Source organism: Limanda limanda, chromosome 14 (genome assembly GCF_963576545.1).
Source record: "Limanda limanda chromosome 14, fLimLim1.1, whole genome shotgun sequence".
NCBI classification, from domain to species: Eukaryota; Metazoa; Chordata; class Actinopteri; order Pleuronectiformes; family Pleuronectidae; genus Limanda; species Limanda limanda.
Genome location: NC_083649.1, coordinates 19,637,639 through 19,657,941, shown reverse-complemented (window position 1 = coordinate 19,657,941; position 20,303 = coordinate 19,637,639). Strand labels below are relative to the sequence as shown.

The 20,303-nt window shown below is 41.1% G+C and overlaps 1 protein-coding gene across 1 annotated transcript in view; it reads left to right on the top strand.

Annotated features, from left to right (window-relative positions):
- gabrb4 (gamma-aminobutyric acid type A receptor subunit beta4) overlaps window positions 1-20,303 on the top strand; it is a 50,164-nt gene that overhangs the window by 17,836 nt on the left and 12,025 nt on the right. The window contains exons 2-3 of the mRNA XM_061085581.1: window positions 12,560-12,627; window positions 14,937-15,157. Of these exons, the coding sequence (XP_060941564.1) occupies window positions 12,560-12,627; window positions 14,937-15,157 (289 nt within the window). The remainder of the gene's footprint in view (window positions 1-12,559; window positions 12,628-14,936; window positions 15,158-20,303) is intronic.

The window sequence follows — 20,303 nt, the reverse complement described above, 5'->3', positions numbered from 1 at the left end:
TGTTTACATGTAGCAACAAACACGAACACAACTATGATTCTACGATTAGTTAGATTAGATGTGACGTGTGTGTTAAGCCAGCGGAGTTGTCCGGCTGACGGTGGCTCGTTAGAGCACTGAGGGCATGTGTGCACGGTCACATACGGTTATAACGAGCTTTCAAAACGGGGCTAGCGGGCTAGGCTAGCCACCACGCTAACTGCGGTGGTAACAGTGCAAGAACCCGCCGTCACGACTTTAATTCCACTTCTATCATGACACTGTTTCTATAATACCGTCAGGTTAGAAGCAAACACTGGATAGTAGTAGTTAGTGTCGGGAGTCCCTGCTGACTGTGTGTGGAAGCTGGGGGGAGCTAGGCCCGTGTAGCTTCTAGCTACATGTAGCCTCAAGCAGATTCAAGCTGTGGAATCAGCAACACAGTTCGGAAACAAGACCGGGGAACCGCTGCGCTAAGAAACGATTACATCAGCATCTTGACACGCTGGGTGTCACTTTATTTAGTTCTGTTAGTTGCCATGGTTCAGTGTGTGGGACGCAAGCTAACATGTAAACAGAGACACGTGGACTTCTTCTTCCCAAATGGGGTAGGCTTCTCTGAGCTCGTCTTCCGTTGCGCCACCTATGGGTTTGGCGGTGAATTTTTTCCGGACGTAGACTGACGGAGAAGTAAAAATCAAAAAGACTGATTGATTAATTAACTTGCCTGTTTTTTGTTGTCTCCAATAGACACACTTTAATTCTATGATTAAATAAAAAGCATACAAGGTCTTTTGTGCATGGTGTCTTCTTGACACACAGGGAATGCTAAAATTAGTGGATCTACAACCTTAGTGAATATATTGTTGTTCATCATGAGCAGAATGTGTCTTTTTCTATAGCTGCATTTAGTTTGAAATACTTTAGTTTGGCTATTAACATCAGTACCACATAAAAAGCAAGACTTTTATTTCCAAAAGTTAAAGATGAGCACTGCAGAGCCATAATGTATCAGCCTAAAGAAGTGTTATTTGTTGAAGGCAACTTATTAAACTTTTTTTTAAACACTTCTTGTATGTTATGTATGAGCATGGTGGCTCAGTGTTTGGCAAGAAAGTCTTGGGCTCCAATCTGTTCAAAAGTGGAATCTTCCTTTTTGGAGCTTGCATGTTTATGTCTTTGTGAGTTTCCCCTGAGTGCTCCAGTTTCCTCCTACAGTCCAAAGACGTTAGGCCATAGGTAATCATGGAAACTCTAAATTGCCTGTCTGTACGTGAGTTATCCCTGTGATAGACGAGCGGCCTGTCCACTGCACCCAATGCATGCTGGGATATAGGCTCCAGCTGCCCACAACCTTGAGCAGGAGCATGTTACCTATAGAAAATGTATTACATTATAAATTGCCAGTTGTCCCAGGTCACAGCAAACCACATTCATCACTGTGTGTCCGAGGTACTGGCCCGAAACTGCCATTAAACCTATTGTTTGTTATTTTAAAGGTGAAGTTGATATCAAAGTGTGTTTTGCGAATTTCTGAATGGTGCAGTTCCTACTCTGGTTTTGTGAGAACGTGGGGATGTTTCAGGTCTTGAGGGTGCAGCATGAATAAATTCGGCCAACACACAGTAGTTCCCCGTAGTGACCTAAATAGATTCATTCATAAAAGCAACTTCCACGTTCACTACCTTGTGGCATAATAAAGCATCCAAACTGTAGACCCGCCTCCCTCTCAGGGTTCTCCAATGAGTTCCTTTAATGTAGTTCAGAAGCTTTACATACTTTTAGACAGATATCATTGATGAGACAGTGATAATCACGAGTTCTACTTTATTCCACCAGCCTATAGATGAAATATATTCATTATTACAGTGAATGCCTTGTTTTATGTAGGCTACTGCATTAGCCCGCCCTATGTTGGGGTAGGCTGTGTTCATGTACCTAATGAATGTTAATAACATCCTGACAACAAACATGGCCTATTTTGTTTTGTAAGGATTTCATCAGTACATATGGAGCAGCAAGTGTAATTTGCATGCTTGTTTTAATGTTATTGCTATTTATGTTTGTTTTTGACCGCACCAAACCCCCTGTAAACTTGAGAATCAATTCATCCGAGACAAAGGTAGCTGCGTTGTTACGAGTGGTCACAGAACTCAGACGTGATAACCTGAACAGCAGAACAATGCCGGTGTTGAATTCGTTAGACCTGCCATGAACACTGTTTGTTGAATTTGAAGGTGTCGTTCCAGCTCCTCCTGCACTCGTTCGCAGTGGATGTCGATCATACGTTTCGGTCTCATTAGCTTTGGCTTTGTGAGGATTTTCCACCCTTGATTCTGCTGCTCTCTGCCAAGATGGAAATAATTAATGATACTTTTGTGTTAAACACGGAGGAAAGAATTTCAGCCCGACCCAACATATTGTTCTTTTTTTTTTTTACAAGTTTTTTTTGAGAAAGGGGCTTCGTGAGCGCGGTGGCCATTGAAAGCAAAACCAAACACAGACTCGACTGGATAAATCATCATGCTTCTCTTGCAGTACTGTAGGGAAAATGCTGCACAGTTGCTATGGAACCATCTGTTGCTAGGCAATGGGTTGATTATCTGAGTTTTTATATAAGAGGCAGAGTGGTATTTTCTTTGCTGTCCTGAAAATTTGTTTTTCAGGGGCTTTGCGACTGACAGGATCTGTGGATTAGTATGACAACGCTATCCTGGATTCTAATGAAATGTTTCCAGTTTGATGTGTGTACTCTCTGGACTCTAAGGTGTGGCATGATGAATATTTAAACTCCACATTTACATGAGATACAAACATCATGAAAGATTTCACCGCTGCGTGGAAAAGCACGGTGCCTCTCTTTTCCGTTCACACTCCTATACAAACCATATGTTTGACTGTGGAGCCTCCTTAAGGGGCCTCTTTAATCAGATTTCATGTGACGACGCTGTGCACCGAGACGTCGACTCATCAGCTGGAAACTCATTTTCCTTGGCAACAGTACAGAATCAACCCAGATCTGCCAGAAGAGTTAACTCGGCTCCTAATCTCAGCACCTGTTTGCTGGTAATTTATTCTGCCTCATTTATTAAAATATCCAATTTATAAGCAGCGGAGAATGGAGATTGAGGGGGGTAGGGGGGATGGTATCCTTATGTTGCCCTCCTGTGGTCGCGTTCAGATATCAGACTAATCAATCCTTTTTGTTTTGTTCTGTAGTCTTTTTTATTTCTTTTGCAATGCACATGTATTTTGTTTACAGACATGTCGTGGGGTTAACGGATGTGTTGAAAAGGTCTTCCTCTCTCTAGGTGCTGTCTCCATGTCCCTCTGAGCCTCAGTCACATGCACACCTAGGCTTTACGTCAATGTAATATATTTAACATTCATCGTCTGATGGAGGATTTACGCAAACCTGAGTTTCTTTGTTTCTATTCTTTTGAACAGTCCCTGGCACACAGATACCCATCCTGTTGAATCAAATGCAGCTCAAAGTGCTTTACGTATGATGTTTACCAATAAAATGTATGAGAAAAAAAGGGTTAAACCAAGATAACACTAAAAAAAAAGACATGCTTGAGTTTATTAGAGCAAGATTGTAAATTTAAGGTTTAAAACGTTTTTCAACGAGTCAACAGGATACTTTTTTTAATTTGTGGTGTCTATAAGTACAGACAGATTCATCACTGTATTTTTGGCAGTTTGATTGGTTTTGTTCGCTGACCTCAGTGAGCAGAAGAACCCGATAGAAAATCTAGAAGATAAGATGCTGTCAGTCCTTTTTTGGCTTTAAAACCAAGTATTTAAAATCTACCTGGAAACCAGATAATTGATGCCAAGGCCAGTAAAGAAAGAAAGATTCTTGTTCAGTTTTGAACAAGTTGCAGCTATCGATGTTTGTTTTTTTGGTAGGCCTTAGCGCATTACATTACATTTTGCTTCAACCTGATGCAGAAATAAAGAAAAAAGTGACGGACTATGGAGATCAACCAAGTGTAACAATCTTATCGTACCAGAGGCTTAAAATGGTCGTATTTTGGGGGGGAAATTCCAAGAAAACAACACGTAGACAATATGTCAACTGTTGATAAGTAAATAATACTTTCATCAAATACAAAGCAAATGTTTAGATGAATGGAAGGACATCACAGGATAAGTAAAAATAAACGCATAAACTCAGACATAGGATCGATATTTTTACAATGCTGATTGTTGAAACTCCTACCACTGTCAATAAAAGATTAAATCATTTTTAATTATTATTCATTTCGGTATTAGCCTATTGATTGTAGATCATACAAAGACAAAAAGATTTTACAAATAGTATAATTATCAAACATCTGGCAGCGCTCGTGCTTGCGAGTGATGTTGTCTTTAAAGTCAATAGTCAATAGTAGTCAATAGTAGCTTTATTGTCAATTATTTTACATGTTCAGACATACAAAGAAATCGATTAAACGTTTCCCACTCTCCCACGGTGAAAGGGAGTGAATACGGTTTATAGTCAAACATCGAATGGTTCCTCGGCGCATTTTTCTAAATGTCTGCAGCAGTCACACAGGCCTTGTGATTTGGTGATGTTGAATATCTAATGTCCAGACTTGTAACAGGTCAGCCCAAATTAAGGTCGGGTCACACATACAGGAATGTTTTAGTGTTGAACCTTCCCCTCCTGTTCACTTCCAATCAGTGCGAGCAAGGAGGCGAATAAAACATTAGCTTCCCCGTGGCGAGGCAAATCGCAGCATGTCTTCTCGACTTGGGTGAACTTTGACTTTTCAAATACGTTTGACCGTGCCCTTAGAAAACCCCTATTACGAGTGAGGAGCTCCAGGGCTGCCAGAGGCCTCACCCTCAGTGACACATCTGCGCTGCCCTCCGTGGAAGTCAGGATGCGGCTTTAAATCCTACGACCATTTCTCTGTACCGGACGTATATTGTTTTGAAATGAAATGCCATTACCAAAGAAAACATTAAATAGAGCAGCCTCGCCCGCCCTCTAAATCAGTTTAGCTTGTTTGCCCCGAGGCGAGATAAGACTGTCAGACTGGAAGCCGAACGTGGCGACACATTGTTGGAGCTGAGAGGACGGCATATACACAGATAATAAGTAAAGGAGGGGGACAGCTCGGCTGAATAGAGAAAAAAAGAAACTGTCAACAAGGAGTGAGAAAATGATAAGCGCGGCGAGATGCATGACCGGCTGGTTTTTCAACACAGCAGCGATGGTGATTGCTAATAATTCCTTGAGCCGCGATCTGGGCCAACAGTTCACACACAGCTGAGGTGTTGTGAGAATGATGTAATCACGAGGAGCTTTCCCAGGGATCATCAGACGGGCAGCACCACTGAGGCACCATATCATGTAAATGTTCCAGCATTTAGTCTCACTGTGCAGGTATGTAAATATTAATAAGGGGGTATTTCCCATTAAAATGAGAGGAACTAGGCCCATATCAACCAAGACGCCTCGGTATTCATTCTGACACCCCAGCTGCCCTCGCTTTAACCCCAGAGTGCTGTAGATGATCATTCTTACCACATTCACCATCTCCCTAGTTATTTATCGTCAATTACCTGGTGGAGCAGAAATTGAAAAAGAGGGAGATCGAATGTAAAATAGAAACGTTTCAGCTTCTAACCTGATGCATAATCTCTTTGATTAAACGCCCTACCTTGCCAGATAGAAACTAAATCCCTGGATCCACCCTTTTATCGGGTATTTATTCCAAACTGTAATGGGGTCTTCCTTGAGTCTTGCTTCACCCCTCCACAAAAATATACGTGCAACCCCCTGAAGGCGGTTGTTCTGTGTGGAGTTGGCATGGTCTGTGATTGCGTGGGTTTTCTCCAGGTAGTCTGACTTCCTCCTGAAGTCCGAGGACATGCCGCTTAGGTTCATTTGAAACTCTGAAAAGGTTTTTCTCTACGAGTCAGACCTGGATGGATGGATGATCTAGCCCCTGTTTTCTGAGGGCCCTGCAATTCAATCAAGATCAATGCATGTTGTTTCTTTATCTAGTCTCATTTAATGCACCTTATACAGTTTACACACAACAGCAAACCAGAGCTAGTGAAAACATTGATATGTTAATAATATTTGCCTTAGGACTTCAGGATGTCTTTCACTCACTCTTTTGTTTCACAAAATTCAACCGTAAATAAACTAGAAAACTACAGTTTATTATACGACTGTATTCAGGCACTTTGCTCTTCAGTATCAGTATTGTTTTAAAAAATAATCAAAAAACATATTCAGTGGATAAAAATAAAGCATTTTCATGGCAATGGTTTTTTTTATCAACAGCGAAAGAATTATTTCAAGATGTTTTATTTAAAGTTGTTTTTAGATAAGTGTCATTCTTCTCACAGATTTTGAAAGTGCGAGTGCAGGTCAGGATTTATTTTGAGAACGCTGTGGTGACAAGGTGAGTGCTCCTGTATCACTAAAGCAGGGTCAACATATGCAGGGAGAGAGAGCGAGAGGGAGACATTCAGTGCGTTCTGTTTTCATCTTGTGAACGAATGTACTTTGACATCTCCAGGGAAAACTTTTACTGGTTGCCTTCACAAAGTGCAATAGGAAATGGCCCTACATTTTCCTGTGTTTTCGTCTTTTTTTTTTTTGAAAGAGAGGGGAGATGGGTCGGGGAAAATGACAAAGCTTCGGGGCGTACAGTGGTAGTGTGAGCAGTGGGGGTGGGGGTGGGGGAAATAGGATTACAGGATACAAGAGAGAGGAGAGATGGGCCTTTTCAGTCAAGTGGTTTGCTGCATGGTTAATATTTTACCACCAGAATTTGAAGGGGAAACATCATAATTAACCAACATCTCCGGCAAGGGACCCATTGCAAAAGGGGATGTTTGAGCCATTTACAGTAGATGACTCAGGTTCTAGGGAAACAGTAGTAATAGATTTAATTTTAGCTTTAAAGTTTCTCTTCATTATCTGATGTTATCGTCATTGTCCATTCCAACATGTCTCTTTTTTCTCTGTGATGTCTTAGATGAGTACAGTCGTGGCGGCCTGCCTTCAGGCTGCAGAGGTATTTCCTGACGCTAATGCCTCAGCATCGTGGGGATGGCACAGGATAGTACACAGTTCCGTTGGGAGCAAAGCTCACAAATGTCGGCTCATTTATCTGGCTTCTATTTCCGACAAATGTCTCTCTGTATGTGGCAAGTGACAAGTGCTCTGTAGTGGACAGTGGGGAGGCGGGACAGTGAGTCTTCAGTCTGCAGATGTAGTCCTCGGATAAACAGCAGTGGTCCCCAACCGGGTCCCACCGTGGGTCAAAATCACCACCACATCATTTTAATAATTTGATTATTCGATTCCACCATTCAGGGGTGTCGGGTACTGATCTCTGTCACTGCAGAAACATTCATAGAGTCACTCCATTTTGGTCATAGCACAATATTTAATATTTCTGCTCCCATGCTTTATATCAAGCCAAATGAAGGAGACCATTGAAGTATTGGACATGCAATCTTTGAAAACATATCACCAGTTAAGTAAATCATTCAAACGTTGACATAAACCACACACAGTCAGTTCATTTTAGGAAAAACGTTGACAAAGAAAATCTTCACTGCAGTTAAACCCTTTCCAAACAGGCAGAAAGCTAACTTGCACTGTGTCCATTTGTTCACCTCTGCATTAACTGCTCATCACACAGCTGCCACAGGGTTTACCACGCATTCTAAAAATGTTTGAGCCCAGGTGGTGTTCAACACATGCGTGTGTGCCAATACCATTTCATTTTCAAGCTGCATCACAATAGCTACCAGATGGGTTCATGCATTAAAGGGACTCTTACCTTTGTTGCATTTGAGAATTACAGCACATTCGAATCATCCCGCCTTCCTCCAATGCCCCACCCCCTCGTTCCCATCCGCGGTGTTTTTTCTTTTGTTTTTCCCCCTGGGAGCGGCTGTTTCAGTACGCCGTGGACCACTTTGGTCTTCCATCGTCAGTCGCTACGGTCGATACGGTCGCTACTCGCTACTGTCTGCCGTGGAATCAAAACAAACCCTATAGTTGAGGACGCGCCTTGATGACGCGGGCCCGAATGCGCCACAATAAGCAGACGGGCTTCCTGTCTGTTTCCATGCAGCAAACAGACAGGTCTGTCGGCCAATAAGGTCCTTCGGTCCGAAGAATTTTATTGGTTGAAGTTTTCACTAAATATTACGAGAGTGAAATAATTGTTTGCTTTAACTCCTGGTGGGTCTGTCTTGCATTTTAGAGTGTCATTACCTTATTAATACCAATTTAACCTTATCCACAAAAAGTGTAAAAATGCAACAAAGGTAAGAGTCCCTTTAATATGTTTGATGCAAGTGTGGTGAGGGTTTTTTAAAATGTGCATTCATCGGCACAGTGCTTAAGGTGAGAGACTCTTCATCACGTTGTGCGATGGGATTTATGGAGAATAGTCCTGGTGCAGACACAGACTGAGGAGTGCACAGGGCGCGATGCAGGATCCAACCCTGGCAGCGCCCCCTGCAGGAGGCCGCGCCGAGCCGGTTGGTGTATGCAAACGTTTGTCGAAAAATATGTTCCAGCCTTATTCTACGATAACCTTGGCTTCGCCGTTGCTCCGGGTCAGTGTGCTTAACGACTGCAGATTGTGTGTGGGGAGCTGCTCACATCCTATTATGCTTTCATTCAGCTCTATTCGTTTCAGAGGGTGGGAATACACTCCGTACGATGACAGGTTTGTGAAAAATGTTTGAAATCATGCTCATTACTCATTACTCACTGAAAATGAAATGAATTAGTGGATTAGTGGATCCGTGCCGTTATTACAGTGATAAACATTATAGTTAGTGAGGGTAAAGTGCAGCTCATCTTTATTTCAGGGTGTGGATGGTATTTGGACATACTAGGGTTATATTAGGAATTTGTATAAGTCATCAGTAACCATGGGCTCTGCACTGTGCACGTCTGCAACCTATGAACATCGCTATGACTGTCTGAAAGCTGCAGATCTGCTCTGGTTAAAGAAGACGTTGATTTCATTTTTTTTTTTTCATTTATTCCGTCTGTTGTGTGATGCTGTGCGGTGCGTGCTTCAGCTGAGTGTGGGAATGAATCACCCAGTCCTGTGTGAGTCACTCTGGTCCATAACTGTCTGTACCTCATCCTGCTGTTTTCGCATCAAACGTGCAAACGATCTCACATCACATTGTTACAAAAATTAAGAAACACTGACTCCAGTGTGACACAGTGCTAATTATACCTTGCAAATATATGCTTCATGAGCACTCTGTGATATACTTCACAGATGCCGGCAGTCACCCTGTACACATAGTGTTGTGTATAGGGAGTGAGGCCTTGTACAAGTGACATAAACTGATGTTCAAATGCAAAATAGGACGCACAACCAACTGGAGCACCTTTATCGTTCCCAGCTTCTTCTGTTTTATTCTTAATTTGTGAAAGTCAGCGAAAAGGACGCAGGGAAACGGAGCAACCGAGAGAGAAGACGGGAAAAAAATGAAAAATTCAAATGCACATAAACTGCAACGCAATCACGGCTCCATAGGTTCTGTCCCTCTTGAATTTGATGACATGCAGTAAAGTACATACTGTAGTGGAGCTGTTTTCCGTGTTGTTTATGACCCTTATGCTAATGGAATTTTCACTATACTACCACGGAACACTGTGTGGATGTACTGATTCAGCACCGCCACATGAGCCAATCACTGAGCTGTTTCTGCTGCTTCTGCGTCAGCAATTCATATTTCCTGCTCTGATAGTTCTGACTAGAGAGGAAGGGGAAATGGGGAAGCTGTTAGGGACCAAAACTGTGTAGAATGAGAAGAATTTGCAATAATAAAAGACTGTGAATCATTGTCGACACGAGGTGAGTGGCTGGGGTGTAGAGCACTCGAGTCCCAGCAGTTCTGCATCGAGCTTCTTCAGCGTTACCGCCTGCGTTGGCCAGAAAGAGAAACTGTAGTTGCAGTGCTATGCAAATATTCCAGAGTTTGTTTGGATAAAACCGAATCTGAAAAGCGCTGACACCAACCAAATTAATAAACTCTGGGTGAGCTCAAGGCTGAGGGAATACCCTAGTAAATGGTCATTTATCATGGCAATTATTTTAACTATATTGTAATCACAGATGTTAAGTATGCATTTTTCTTCCGCTTATTTCATCACCGCCGCCACGGAGGTTATGTTGTCATCTGTGTTTATTTGTTAGTTAGCAGGATTACGCAAAAACTACTGAATCGACTTCCATGGAATTTTGTAGAAGGGTTGGACATGACCCAAGGAAGAACTTATTCAAATTTTGACTGAAATTATTTTACTTTCTTCAAAATTCAAGTATTTTTAAGGGACTGATATTGATTAAGTTGTGCAATTTGTTACAGGACAAAATAAAAATCTTTATCTGGCGAATTTGTGTTTTCATAAAGGGACTGTTCGGCCATTGCGGAATGTACTTTACTGAATTATATCAGATTTTCTTTTACTTCTCAGAAGCAAACTACTTTCCTCACTTGAACACACAACATGAATGGAGACCACTAAATCCGGATTTTCTGGGGCTAAATTCCTGTTTTGTTTTTTGTTTTTTTTAAACCGAGACAGTTTTGTGCGTGTTTTTCTCGCTCTCTGTTTGACATCATATGGTCTGAAGCCGGCTTCCGCTGCTGTGAGTGCTCAGGCCCAGTGAATGGATAATCCTTGTAAACCTAAAGTTGTCTGAATATTGAAGTGCGCTAAGTGTTTAGTGTACATGTAAGCGAGTCGATGTGCGCCGCTGTTTACATGTCTGCGGCGTGAACCGTAATCATGTAAATGAGGCACGGTTTGCTCGTCTCGTTTCTTAACATGAACCGCTAGCCCAGAAGTTATTGTGGATGAGTGCGTTTTCTCAGTGTTCTTTCATAAATTTCTCAGAGTAACTGATCTCTGCTTCCTGCTTCACGTCCAGTGTCTGAGAAGCAGAAACAGATTTAAATCTGCTGTGTCACTGGCATATTGTGCACCATCTTTAAACTGGAGATATTGCAGCGCTGATAGAAACGTGCGGAATAAATAGGTTTGAGTCTTGCACCATATATCACTATCAAATAGTTTCAAGTGTAAACCGGATTTCAGAACTTAAAATACTGTATTTACTGTGTTTAAGAATTTAGTTTGAATTGAAATAAGTTAGCTGTGTAGCCACTGGTCATTAAGTGATGGAATCAATAGATAATTTATCTAAATATCTTTATATTTATGTTCTCGGCTCTAAACTAAAGCGTGTGAGTAAACAAAGAGGAAAAATGAAATATCTGAACTTTTAACCTTCTTAATATATTGACCACGCCTCTTTTACTTCAAATTGGAAAATATCTGGGAGTTATTTCCAATTATTTGGTAGTTTTTTTTCTTAAATTTCCTCTACATTTACACCCAATTTTGTAAGTTCAGTTATGACAAATGGGGGCAAATTTTTTTCTTGAGTTTCCTCTTTGACTCCAAATGTGGGAGAATCCACTAGAAAGAAGGATTTTTTTTATTGCCTGTAGAGGAATTTGCCTTTCTGTTCATTCTGGCCAGTGCATCATGTTTGATGTCACAAACGCTAGCAGCATGAAAACAGAATCTCTCTCACCTCACGGTTTTGCCAAATAACACCTTCACCCAGGTGTCGTGTTTCCATCACTGTCGATCGGAGCTACAGCCAATTGAAACCGAATCATTTCACCAGAGAGTGAACGCAGATTGTTGCCATTTCCATCTCAGACAAAAACACAGATGTTAGCAGGTGTTTTTGAAACAATAGAAATGGGTTTAAGACTATGTGTAACCCAAAGGAAAGAATCCAGGTGAAGGATCTGGGACGTGCAGCTCCCTGAGTGGCTCATTGACTCCTGCAGGGACTGTTGTAGTGGTGGTCTGGAATCCACCCACTGACACTCAGTCGCAGTTGTTCTCTTGTAGAGATCAGCCATTAAAAGAAACACCTGCATACATGTTATCTTCAGTTGCTCTTATCCCACAGGGCACGTGTGTTATCTTCAGATTACGCTCATATCCAGTTTGCAGTTATTCTTGTCTGACCCTCGCTGTTCTTTTCAACCAAGGCACAAAGTGTAATCACAACTGAGAGAACTCACCCGACAGTCAGTGCAATAAAATGATCCTTTTTTCTTCACACAGTCCCAGTCATTAAACTATCACCACTCTTCTGATAAACGACACATTAGCCGTGCGGCGTGATGCTTGCATCAGCTTTTAAGCAGTTAACATAACTTTACTCATTCTAATTTCGGGCTATATCTTCTCCATTGTGCTTCCCTATATTCCCTCCGGTTTTGTTTTTCTCCTCCCTCTGCTTTTTTTTCTCTCCGCAGATGTTCAGCGTTGTCTTTTAGACATTGAAATGAGCTGATTTATTAAACCTGTCATTACATTTTGACCAGTTGCAGGGGATATCCACATAATTTTCCATTATCAGTACTCCGTCTCTATTACTTTGCTTGGTGCACACCTAAGAGCTTTCTAACTACAACACACCTAATCCTATTTTTACTCATGTGTTGACACGTGTGTTTTGTTGTGCTCCTTCAGGTCCTCCAGTCATCGTAGGAATGAGCATCAACATAGCAAGCATCGACTCCATCTCAGAAGTAAACATGGTAAGTTTTGGTCTCATTTTTTTTTTTTTTTTATCGTGCTGATAGGCTTCATCTTTTTAGTCTCAAATGTGTCCACACACTGCAGGCTTCTCTCTACCGACTCAACTACTGACCATCGTGCTGCATTCGTCACACACCTCCATTCAGCTTGCCTGACGAATATATGATCCTTATCCACAAACCCTGCAAGTTGTGTTTCTCAAAGCTTTTTTTTTAGACTTGAACTCTGGAAAATGCCCGCACAATGCACAGTGCGTTCACAACAACGCAATCTCCCGAGTGTTCAGGGCGAGGGATGGTGCAGCATGCAGGACATAACGTAGCCTAGACACACAGTCGGCTCATATCACCAAAAGCTCTTGAATCTTGGTGTCTTCTGCGTGTATGGGTTCCTCTTCTCAGGCACCTCCTGAGATATTTTTATAATTTTTATTCTTTTCAGTTTTCTGTCACGTGTTAAAAACATCATTAGCACGTCCGGCTGTATTCTCACATGAATTTTTACGAGGGGGTTGTCATGAGAAACTCTGCAGCAACCGACCTGGACATCTGTGTTCTGACTTACAACCCCTCAAGAAAATGACGGGAGAACCTCCTGCGTTCAATGCATGTTTGAAAGCAGCTCAGACTGGTTTGATCTTTGTCGGTGGGCAAAGTTTATCACATGGTTTTACCCAATATAACCCTTGGCTGACAAAATAAACATAAAAGTGTATTTGTTAGTTTTTTCTCTTTTTGTCCAGAACTATTGTAAATTCAGTGACAGTAACCCTTCACTGTTTTGCAAGAAATGCAGCACATGCTCTTCTGGTGTGGCACAGATTTGGTAGCAGTGAGAAATGCAGGCTGAGGAGTGAGGAAGGCAATATGGCAGCAGGGAAAGCGACGACGTCACTCTGTCTATTAGCACTCTCTTTATTTCACTCAGCGTCTTAGTCTCCCAGAGTGCAGCTCACTCCTCCCACATTTCTCCCTACATTTATACACTAAAGATGCAGAATGGGAATCTAGCAGAATGTAATTAGTGCATTAGGTTCTCAATGACAATGCACGCTACTGATGTTTGCTTTAAATATGAAGAGAGATCAGATATTAGAAATCACACGTAAAGATTCAACAAAAACAGGTAAAATGTCAACTGTCAAATTATTCTCTGGTGGAGAATTGCCTTTCCCCTACTGTATTTGAAATAGTTCATAGTTAATGATAAAACCACGATGACAGAGTTGATTGATTTGTTTATCGATATTATGGCTGAGTGCTAATTAAGAGCTTGGTGTTCATTCATTTGTTGACAGGTGACATTTTTCATTTCAACACACTGTATGATTAATAATGAATCAGGACATAAGGGACACACAATGTCTTAAAATGTTGAGACTGCTCAAACATGTGAAGTGGGGCTGAACACATCATTTTAACTGTTAAAATAAAAATGACTTTCCAATTCAATAAAAATGTAATCAAAGTATCAAGGTCAGTTATTGATAAAAAAAAGAAAAAAAAGAAGAGAAACACTGACGACATTTAGCACGACTGCCAATAAATTTTGTTTTATTACATTGAAGGTGTGAGGCAACGTGCCTGAAATGGGTCGACACAATAATTAAATCTCTTTGCATCATTTTCAACTGCAGAGGTTTTGCATGAAGTCAGTGACACTGATAAGTGCTTCTCATGACTCGCACTGTGAACAGTCCAGTGCTCTGACTACAGGGGCAGTGATGTATAAGCCTGCGGACATTATACCTTCACTTGAGTGCTTTTCCTGTTAGATACAGTATTGTGCAGGAGCACTAGTACAGCTGTATTTGTTGGTTTGCTGCCCATGTCCTATTCCACAAATGCTGAGTAGTTTAGTTTCCCTTATTGCATGGAAAGACTGGTTGTGGATGCATTTATTTGTTGCTGACATTGTCTTATCAAAGTTGCCTTTTCCACTTCTTTTCACTTCTTCATGGTAAAGCACTGAATCAAGTATTTTTTTATTTCGTCGTATTTTTGTATGTTGCACCTTGTTCTTGTTTTCCAAATACTTTATGGTTCTATCATTTAACTGTGTTGTTATGTTTTATTGTTGTTATGCTTGATAGCAATTGTAAACCATTTATTTTTTCCTTTGATCTGCTCATAAGTTCATCTCAGTTTATTAAAACCATGTTTACTGTTTTTGAAGAGGTCAATCTCTGTGTCTAGCTCCGTCAGCCACTGGCAGGAAACAATAGGATCAACACAAAATAGAAAAGCACTTCTTTTCTAAATTGTTTTTTCTTTTCTGTGACTTCATACAAGTTTTCCCATCTCCCCAGGACTACACCATCACAATGTATTTCCAGCAGAGTTGGCGAGATAAGCGTTTGGCCTATAGTGGGCTGAACCTAAACCTGACTCTGGACAACCGTGTAGCAGACCACCTGTGGCTCCCTGACACCTACTTCCTTAATGACAAGAAGTCCTTTCTTCATGGTGTGACAGTAAAAAACCGTATGATCCGACTGCACCCAGATGGCACTGTCTTGTACGGGTTGAGGTAAGATCAGCGGAGACTCTGCAATCTATCTATCATGTGCATTGATGACATACTCTCTGTGTGGTTGATCCAGTGGTTTACATCAGCATCTCTCATTTTAACATACTAACTAAACCCACAGAAAACCAGTTTGATTAAATTTTTCCCCATTTCAACCTAACACCATGAACATGAGGTCATTTTCAGATACGCACCATTAAAGTCGGCAATGTTCAGAAAATGTTTGAGTGTTCATTCAAGTGCACAGTTGAACTTTTTTCTAAATTGGGTGAGTGAGTTAAAGGTAGGACTGGTCATTTGTTTCAGAAACATTATTTATCCATTTTATTAAAATCCCCTTCACATCCTGATAGCCATCAATAAATCAAGTATTCTGAAAGGTTGGAAAAAAGTGTGTGTGTGTGGCTATTGCAGGACTGTAATAAACACAACAGCAAATCTGTCTGTTACTAACCAACCTACCTGCCAGTGCTGCATATGACCATTGCCATTGATGCATTGCTACACAAGAGACGTCAGTCAGACGTTAGCAAGAGAGCTACGATTACCAACCCCAGCTTTAAATTGATTCTACAGTCGTTTTCAGACATGACCTACGGATGAAGGTTTCGGAAAGTGTGCTCCAGACTTTACCCCCAGTTTGCTTTTCACACATGCACAATGCAGCGGGAGGTTCTCTGCACAAACGTGTTCACAACAGCAACAAATCCTCTGCATTATTCAGGTGAGAAGTGATGCAGCTGGGTAGAGCAGTTACAGGCAGGAAGTAACATTTTAATTTCACTGCGGCGATAAAGTGATTTTCTTTAGAACATAGACACCTTTGTCTGCTCTTATCTCCGGCGTCTTCTAGTAGCACTGCTTGCTCACCGGTAGATATTTGTTTTCTTTTCTGTTATTCAAATGTTTTAGTACGTTACGTGTTAGAAGCAACCCCCCCAACTCCTGCTGTGTGCTCACATTGGATTCTGCGCACACATGCACCTCCTAACCCGGAGAAAGTGAAAAGAATCTATGTAATTCAGTGCATGTCTGAAAGCTGCTTATGTGACTTTTTAAGTAAGAACTCATACATTCTTCCTCTAACAACTCAAATGATGAGTTGAGATGCAATAAAAGGCAACGCAGCTCAGCTCAGACCTCTCAGCTTCTGCTGCTGCAGCTTTATTTAGTCTGGTATATGACCAGTAACTGTCAGCTAATGCAAACTCTGGGTTCACTGACTTTATGACTCTTCTCCACTTGTTCTACTGTCACAGCACATTATAGTATTAAGCATGATCCCATTATTGTTAGTTGCGGACGCTATAGTGCCTGTTCAGTAAAATGTATTGTCTTCGCCATATTCCGTATGTCTCCTGTTTGCTCTTGAAGTCCAGAGACACACTCTAAAGTTGTTTTTGTGAGTGAGAATGCTTGTTCTGAGCTACTGGTCTGGCAAGTGTGTTTTTCTGTCTCTAATCTAGAACAGTTTTCGAGAAACAATGGGTTTGTTGTGTCTATTTAAATTTTAAGTTTGGAATCATTTAATAATGCAAGGAATGTTTAACGCCACCAATAGAAAATAGAGATATACAAGTAAAGTATGTCATCTATGCTTCTCACCCTGTGATCATAAAGTATTTAGAAATCTAGAGCAAGTAAAGCTAGCAAATACTTAAATATGATTTTTGACCAGGAGTAACTGTGCCATTCCCACATGAAGGGTATTTTTTTCCAGCAGGAGACAGCTGAAGACCTGATATGATAAGTTTTAACTAAACAACTTTTGAGTAATTGGCCTCCGTCATTTGGCAGTAAGTAAAACAACAACTAAAACAAATAACCAGTAATCACATGTGACACCAAAAACACAAGATCAATGCTTCATCTATTTGCCATTTTGTTCTGTGGCATGATGAATCATGACATTGTTATTTTTGGCAAGAATAAATAGTCTTGAAACTTAGATTTTTGAAGTTATTACACTACAAACTTCTAAGTTTGACTCGAGTGAGGAATATTTAATCCAACATTCACTGACCCAGAAAGGCTATAAAAAGGATTGAGATGTCCGCCACCTAAATGTCCCAGAAGACTGTGACAAACTAGACAATTCAATCAACAGTAAATGTGCACGGAGGGACTGAAAGTAAGAACGCCTCCGGAGGTTTGTTCAAACTCAGAAAGCATCGCTGCTTTTTTCTATCACAATTCATTAAAATAAAGTAGTTTGATGGCAGCAAAGGAGAAGGGAATGTGTTTTGTTCTGTGAATAAAAGAAAATGAGTGTTTAGATCATATGAGGTAATGAATTATTAATGCAATGATCAGTATTCAGAAACTCAAAATTACTGAATTGGTGCTGACACAAAAGAAGATATGATGGCATTACTTTTTTTTTCTTTCCCTTTATGACTCCTCAGAAGACTATTACCAACACCGTTAAAATGCAGTCTCACTGCTGTCGAAGCTGTTAATGTATGAGGACTAATTCTTAATCCTTAATATTTGTTCTTTTTAAACCTCTTGTCATGAATGGGTGTGGCAAACTAATTTTAGCTGTTGACCAGATAACTAAGAGCAATCCTTGAGCAGCATGGTGCAAGGCTGAGAAAGGTCACGACTCGGATTAATATAAATGACACCTATTCTGCTTTTATTCAGGTTCATTAATTTATTTGGGTTATTACCTCTAAAGGTTTACATCCTCTAATCTGAGAAAAAATGTCCATTGCTGCAGCTCCTCTTCTCAGCCTCTGTCTAAAACACTTGGTTGTAGCTCCTGTATCTTTAAGGTCGCCCTCTGATTGGCCAGCAGACTTACTCTGTCTTGATTGGTCAACTACTTCCATGTATAAAATGTCGGCCTCTGTTCCTGCTTAGTTAGGGGGCGTGCCAGACTAGCCAAGTGTCATCTGACCAGGGTGGATGCAGGGTTGAGGCCAGAGGGGCACTGCCCCCAGCTTAAATCTGAAGAGCCCCTTTCCTCTCAGTAGCAATAACAATTTAAAAAACATATTCAATGATGTGTGGCTTTGCTCATAGAGATAACAATAAACAAGTAATGACCTAAATGCACAGCAGGACTTTGCAAATTGGCAACTCTGTGTAAACTGTGGCCGTCTTATGGCCCCTGATTAAGAAAAATCCTAGATACGCCCCTGCGTATGGCATCACAACTTTAGAAATTTGGGTTTTTAAACTTCGCAGACCTTTTATATACACAAAAAAACTATAGCACACCAGAGGAAAGGGAAAAGCTGAAAAGCCGTATTATACTTCATATTAACTACAATCAGTTGAACATTTTATTTCAAGAATAAACCATGTAAGTGAAACTCTGCCTTTCACAATGTACCTGTTTTTATGTTTGTACTGGCCAAAAAAAACAACATTTGTGTGGCTCCTTCAAATGAAGCAGGAGGAAAAAGGATCCATTTCATGCCAAAGTGGTACCACTATGACAATACATCACCTGATCTGAATAAACATTTGCAGCTGCTCCACTTGGCACACCTCAGCACACGCAGCTCTCCCTGGAGCTCCAGAAGCACCAAGCAGGCACGAGTGCCATAGGACCGCATGGAAATTGCATTACACCTGTGTTTTCACCTCTGTGCTTGCATGAAACTGAAAAGCCATAGATGTGACGCATTGCACGTTGGCATCAGCCGTTCCTCCATCATCTCCCCTTCAAACACACACAGAGGTTTATCATCACCCTCTGCAGTGACAGCATATGGCAGATGGCGTCAATCCGTAACTACAAGGCAGTGAAAATTCCACATGCATTGGTGATTCCAGGACCTTTACAAGCCTCCTGTAAGCATGTAATTGCATCGCCTTGGTGGAATGTTTGACTTTACCCAAGGGATGTGTGGACCTTTTCCTCCAGAACAATGGATGGAACTTTAACAATAGATGTTGTATTCTCAGTTCATTTTCATGGTGCTCCCCTCGTGTTTGACTGCTCGAGGTTTTTGTTGTCTTAAATGCGTTTCCTTGTAAAGAGGGCCTGTTCGAATCTATCCCCTGTGCTGCACTTGAGCACAGTAGAATGCAAACTGTGGACAATCACATTTCACACCCTGCTGCACCTCATGATGTGCTCTCACCTATTCACTCACTGTGTAATGTGCTGATGCTGGTGTTTGTCTTTTTTTATGTAGCCTTTATTTACCTTGCTGCTTACATCGATTTTGATCTGAGCCGTGCTGATTGGTGTTGATCAACCAATTCTATTTTTGTGTTCATTTTAAGTACAAGCTCGCATTGTCTCCTGCTTTACAACGGTGTCTTCATGTTCTTACCCACTGATCTCGTGTTGGGTGCTGAAAGGTGTCTTCTCTGTACCTGCACTCTTTGTTCTGTTGCTTAAGATGTCAGATTGCATCCACTTTTTAGAATTATCTTATTTTTGGACCAGGGTTATTTAAAGCAGGGAAGGAAACCTTTTGCCCATCAAGGGCCATTTCAATTTTTAATAACATCTGTCACAGGCCATACATATTTATTGAACATGTCACACTTACCTGTCAAATGTGTCAGCTGGAACTGCTCCTTTTTGGTGAGCCGTCTGATGTCAGATGTCAGATGGTAATTATGACGATGACTCATTGTTGATTTAAGCCAAAACAATTTTCTCAAACAAATCCCTTGCATGATTTGTAAAGACATAATTTCGTCTAATGTAAAAACTCAACAGTGATCCCTTGCCCAGAAATGGCTAATTGTTTGGTGACCTGGTGTAGAGCAGGTCTATTGGATGGTTTTGCTCTGCCCACAGAGGTGATGGGTTTTGCCAGAGACCCATTCATTGTTAAGGGGACTTTCCCGCCTGAGCAAAGGAAGTGCTCCCTTCCATCGATGAGGGGAAATTCAAACTAGTTGACATGTAATCATCTGTTAACTTGGCACAGGAGCTTTGCACTAGCGTCCTGTGAAGTTTTTGGCTGATGTCAATTTACACCAGTTCACTAACGTTAAGAAAGCAGCAACCACGGTGCTCAGTATGTTTGGATCAACATTCACATGTGAATCAAGCTTTTCACACATGAATTCAATAAAAAGCAGCTCTCGTTGCTCCCTGACTGACAGCACTCTTCACCAATGCCTTCGTATTTCATTGACATCCTACCATACAAAGCCACTGCTCTTGTTCAGA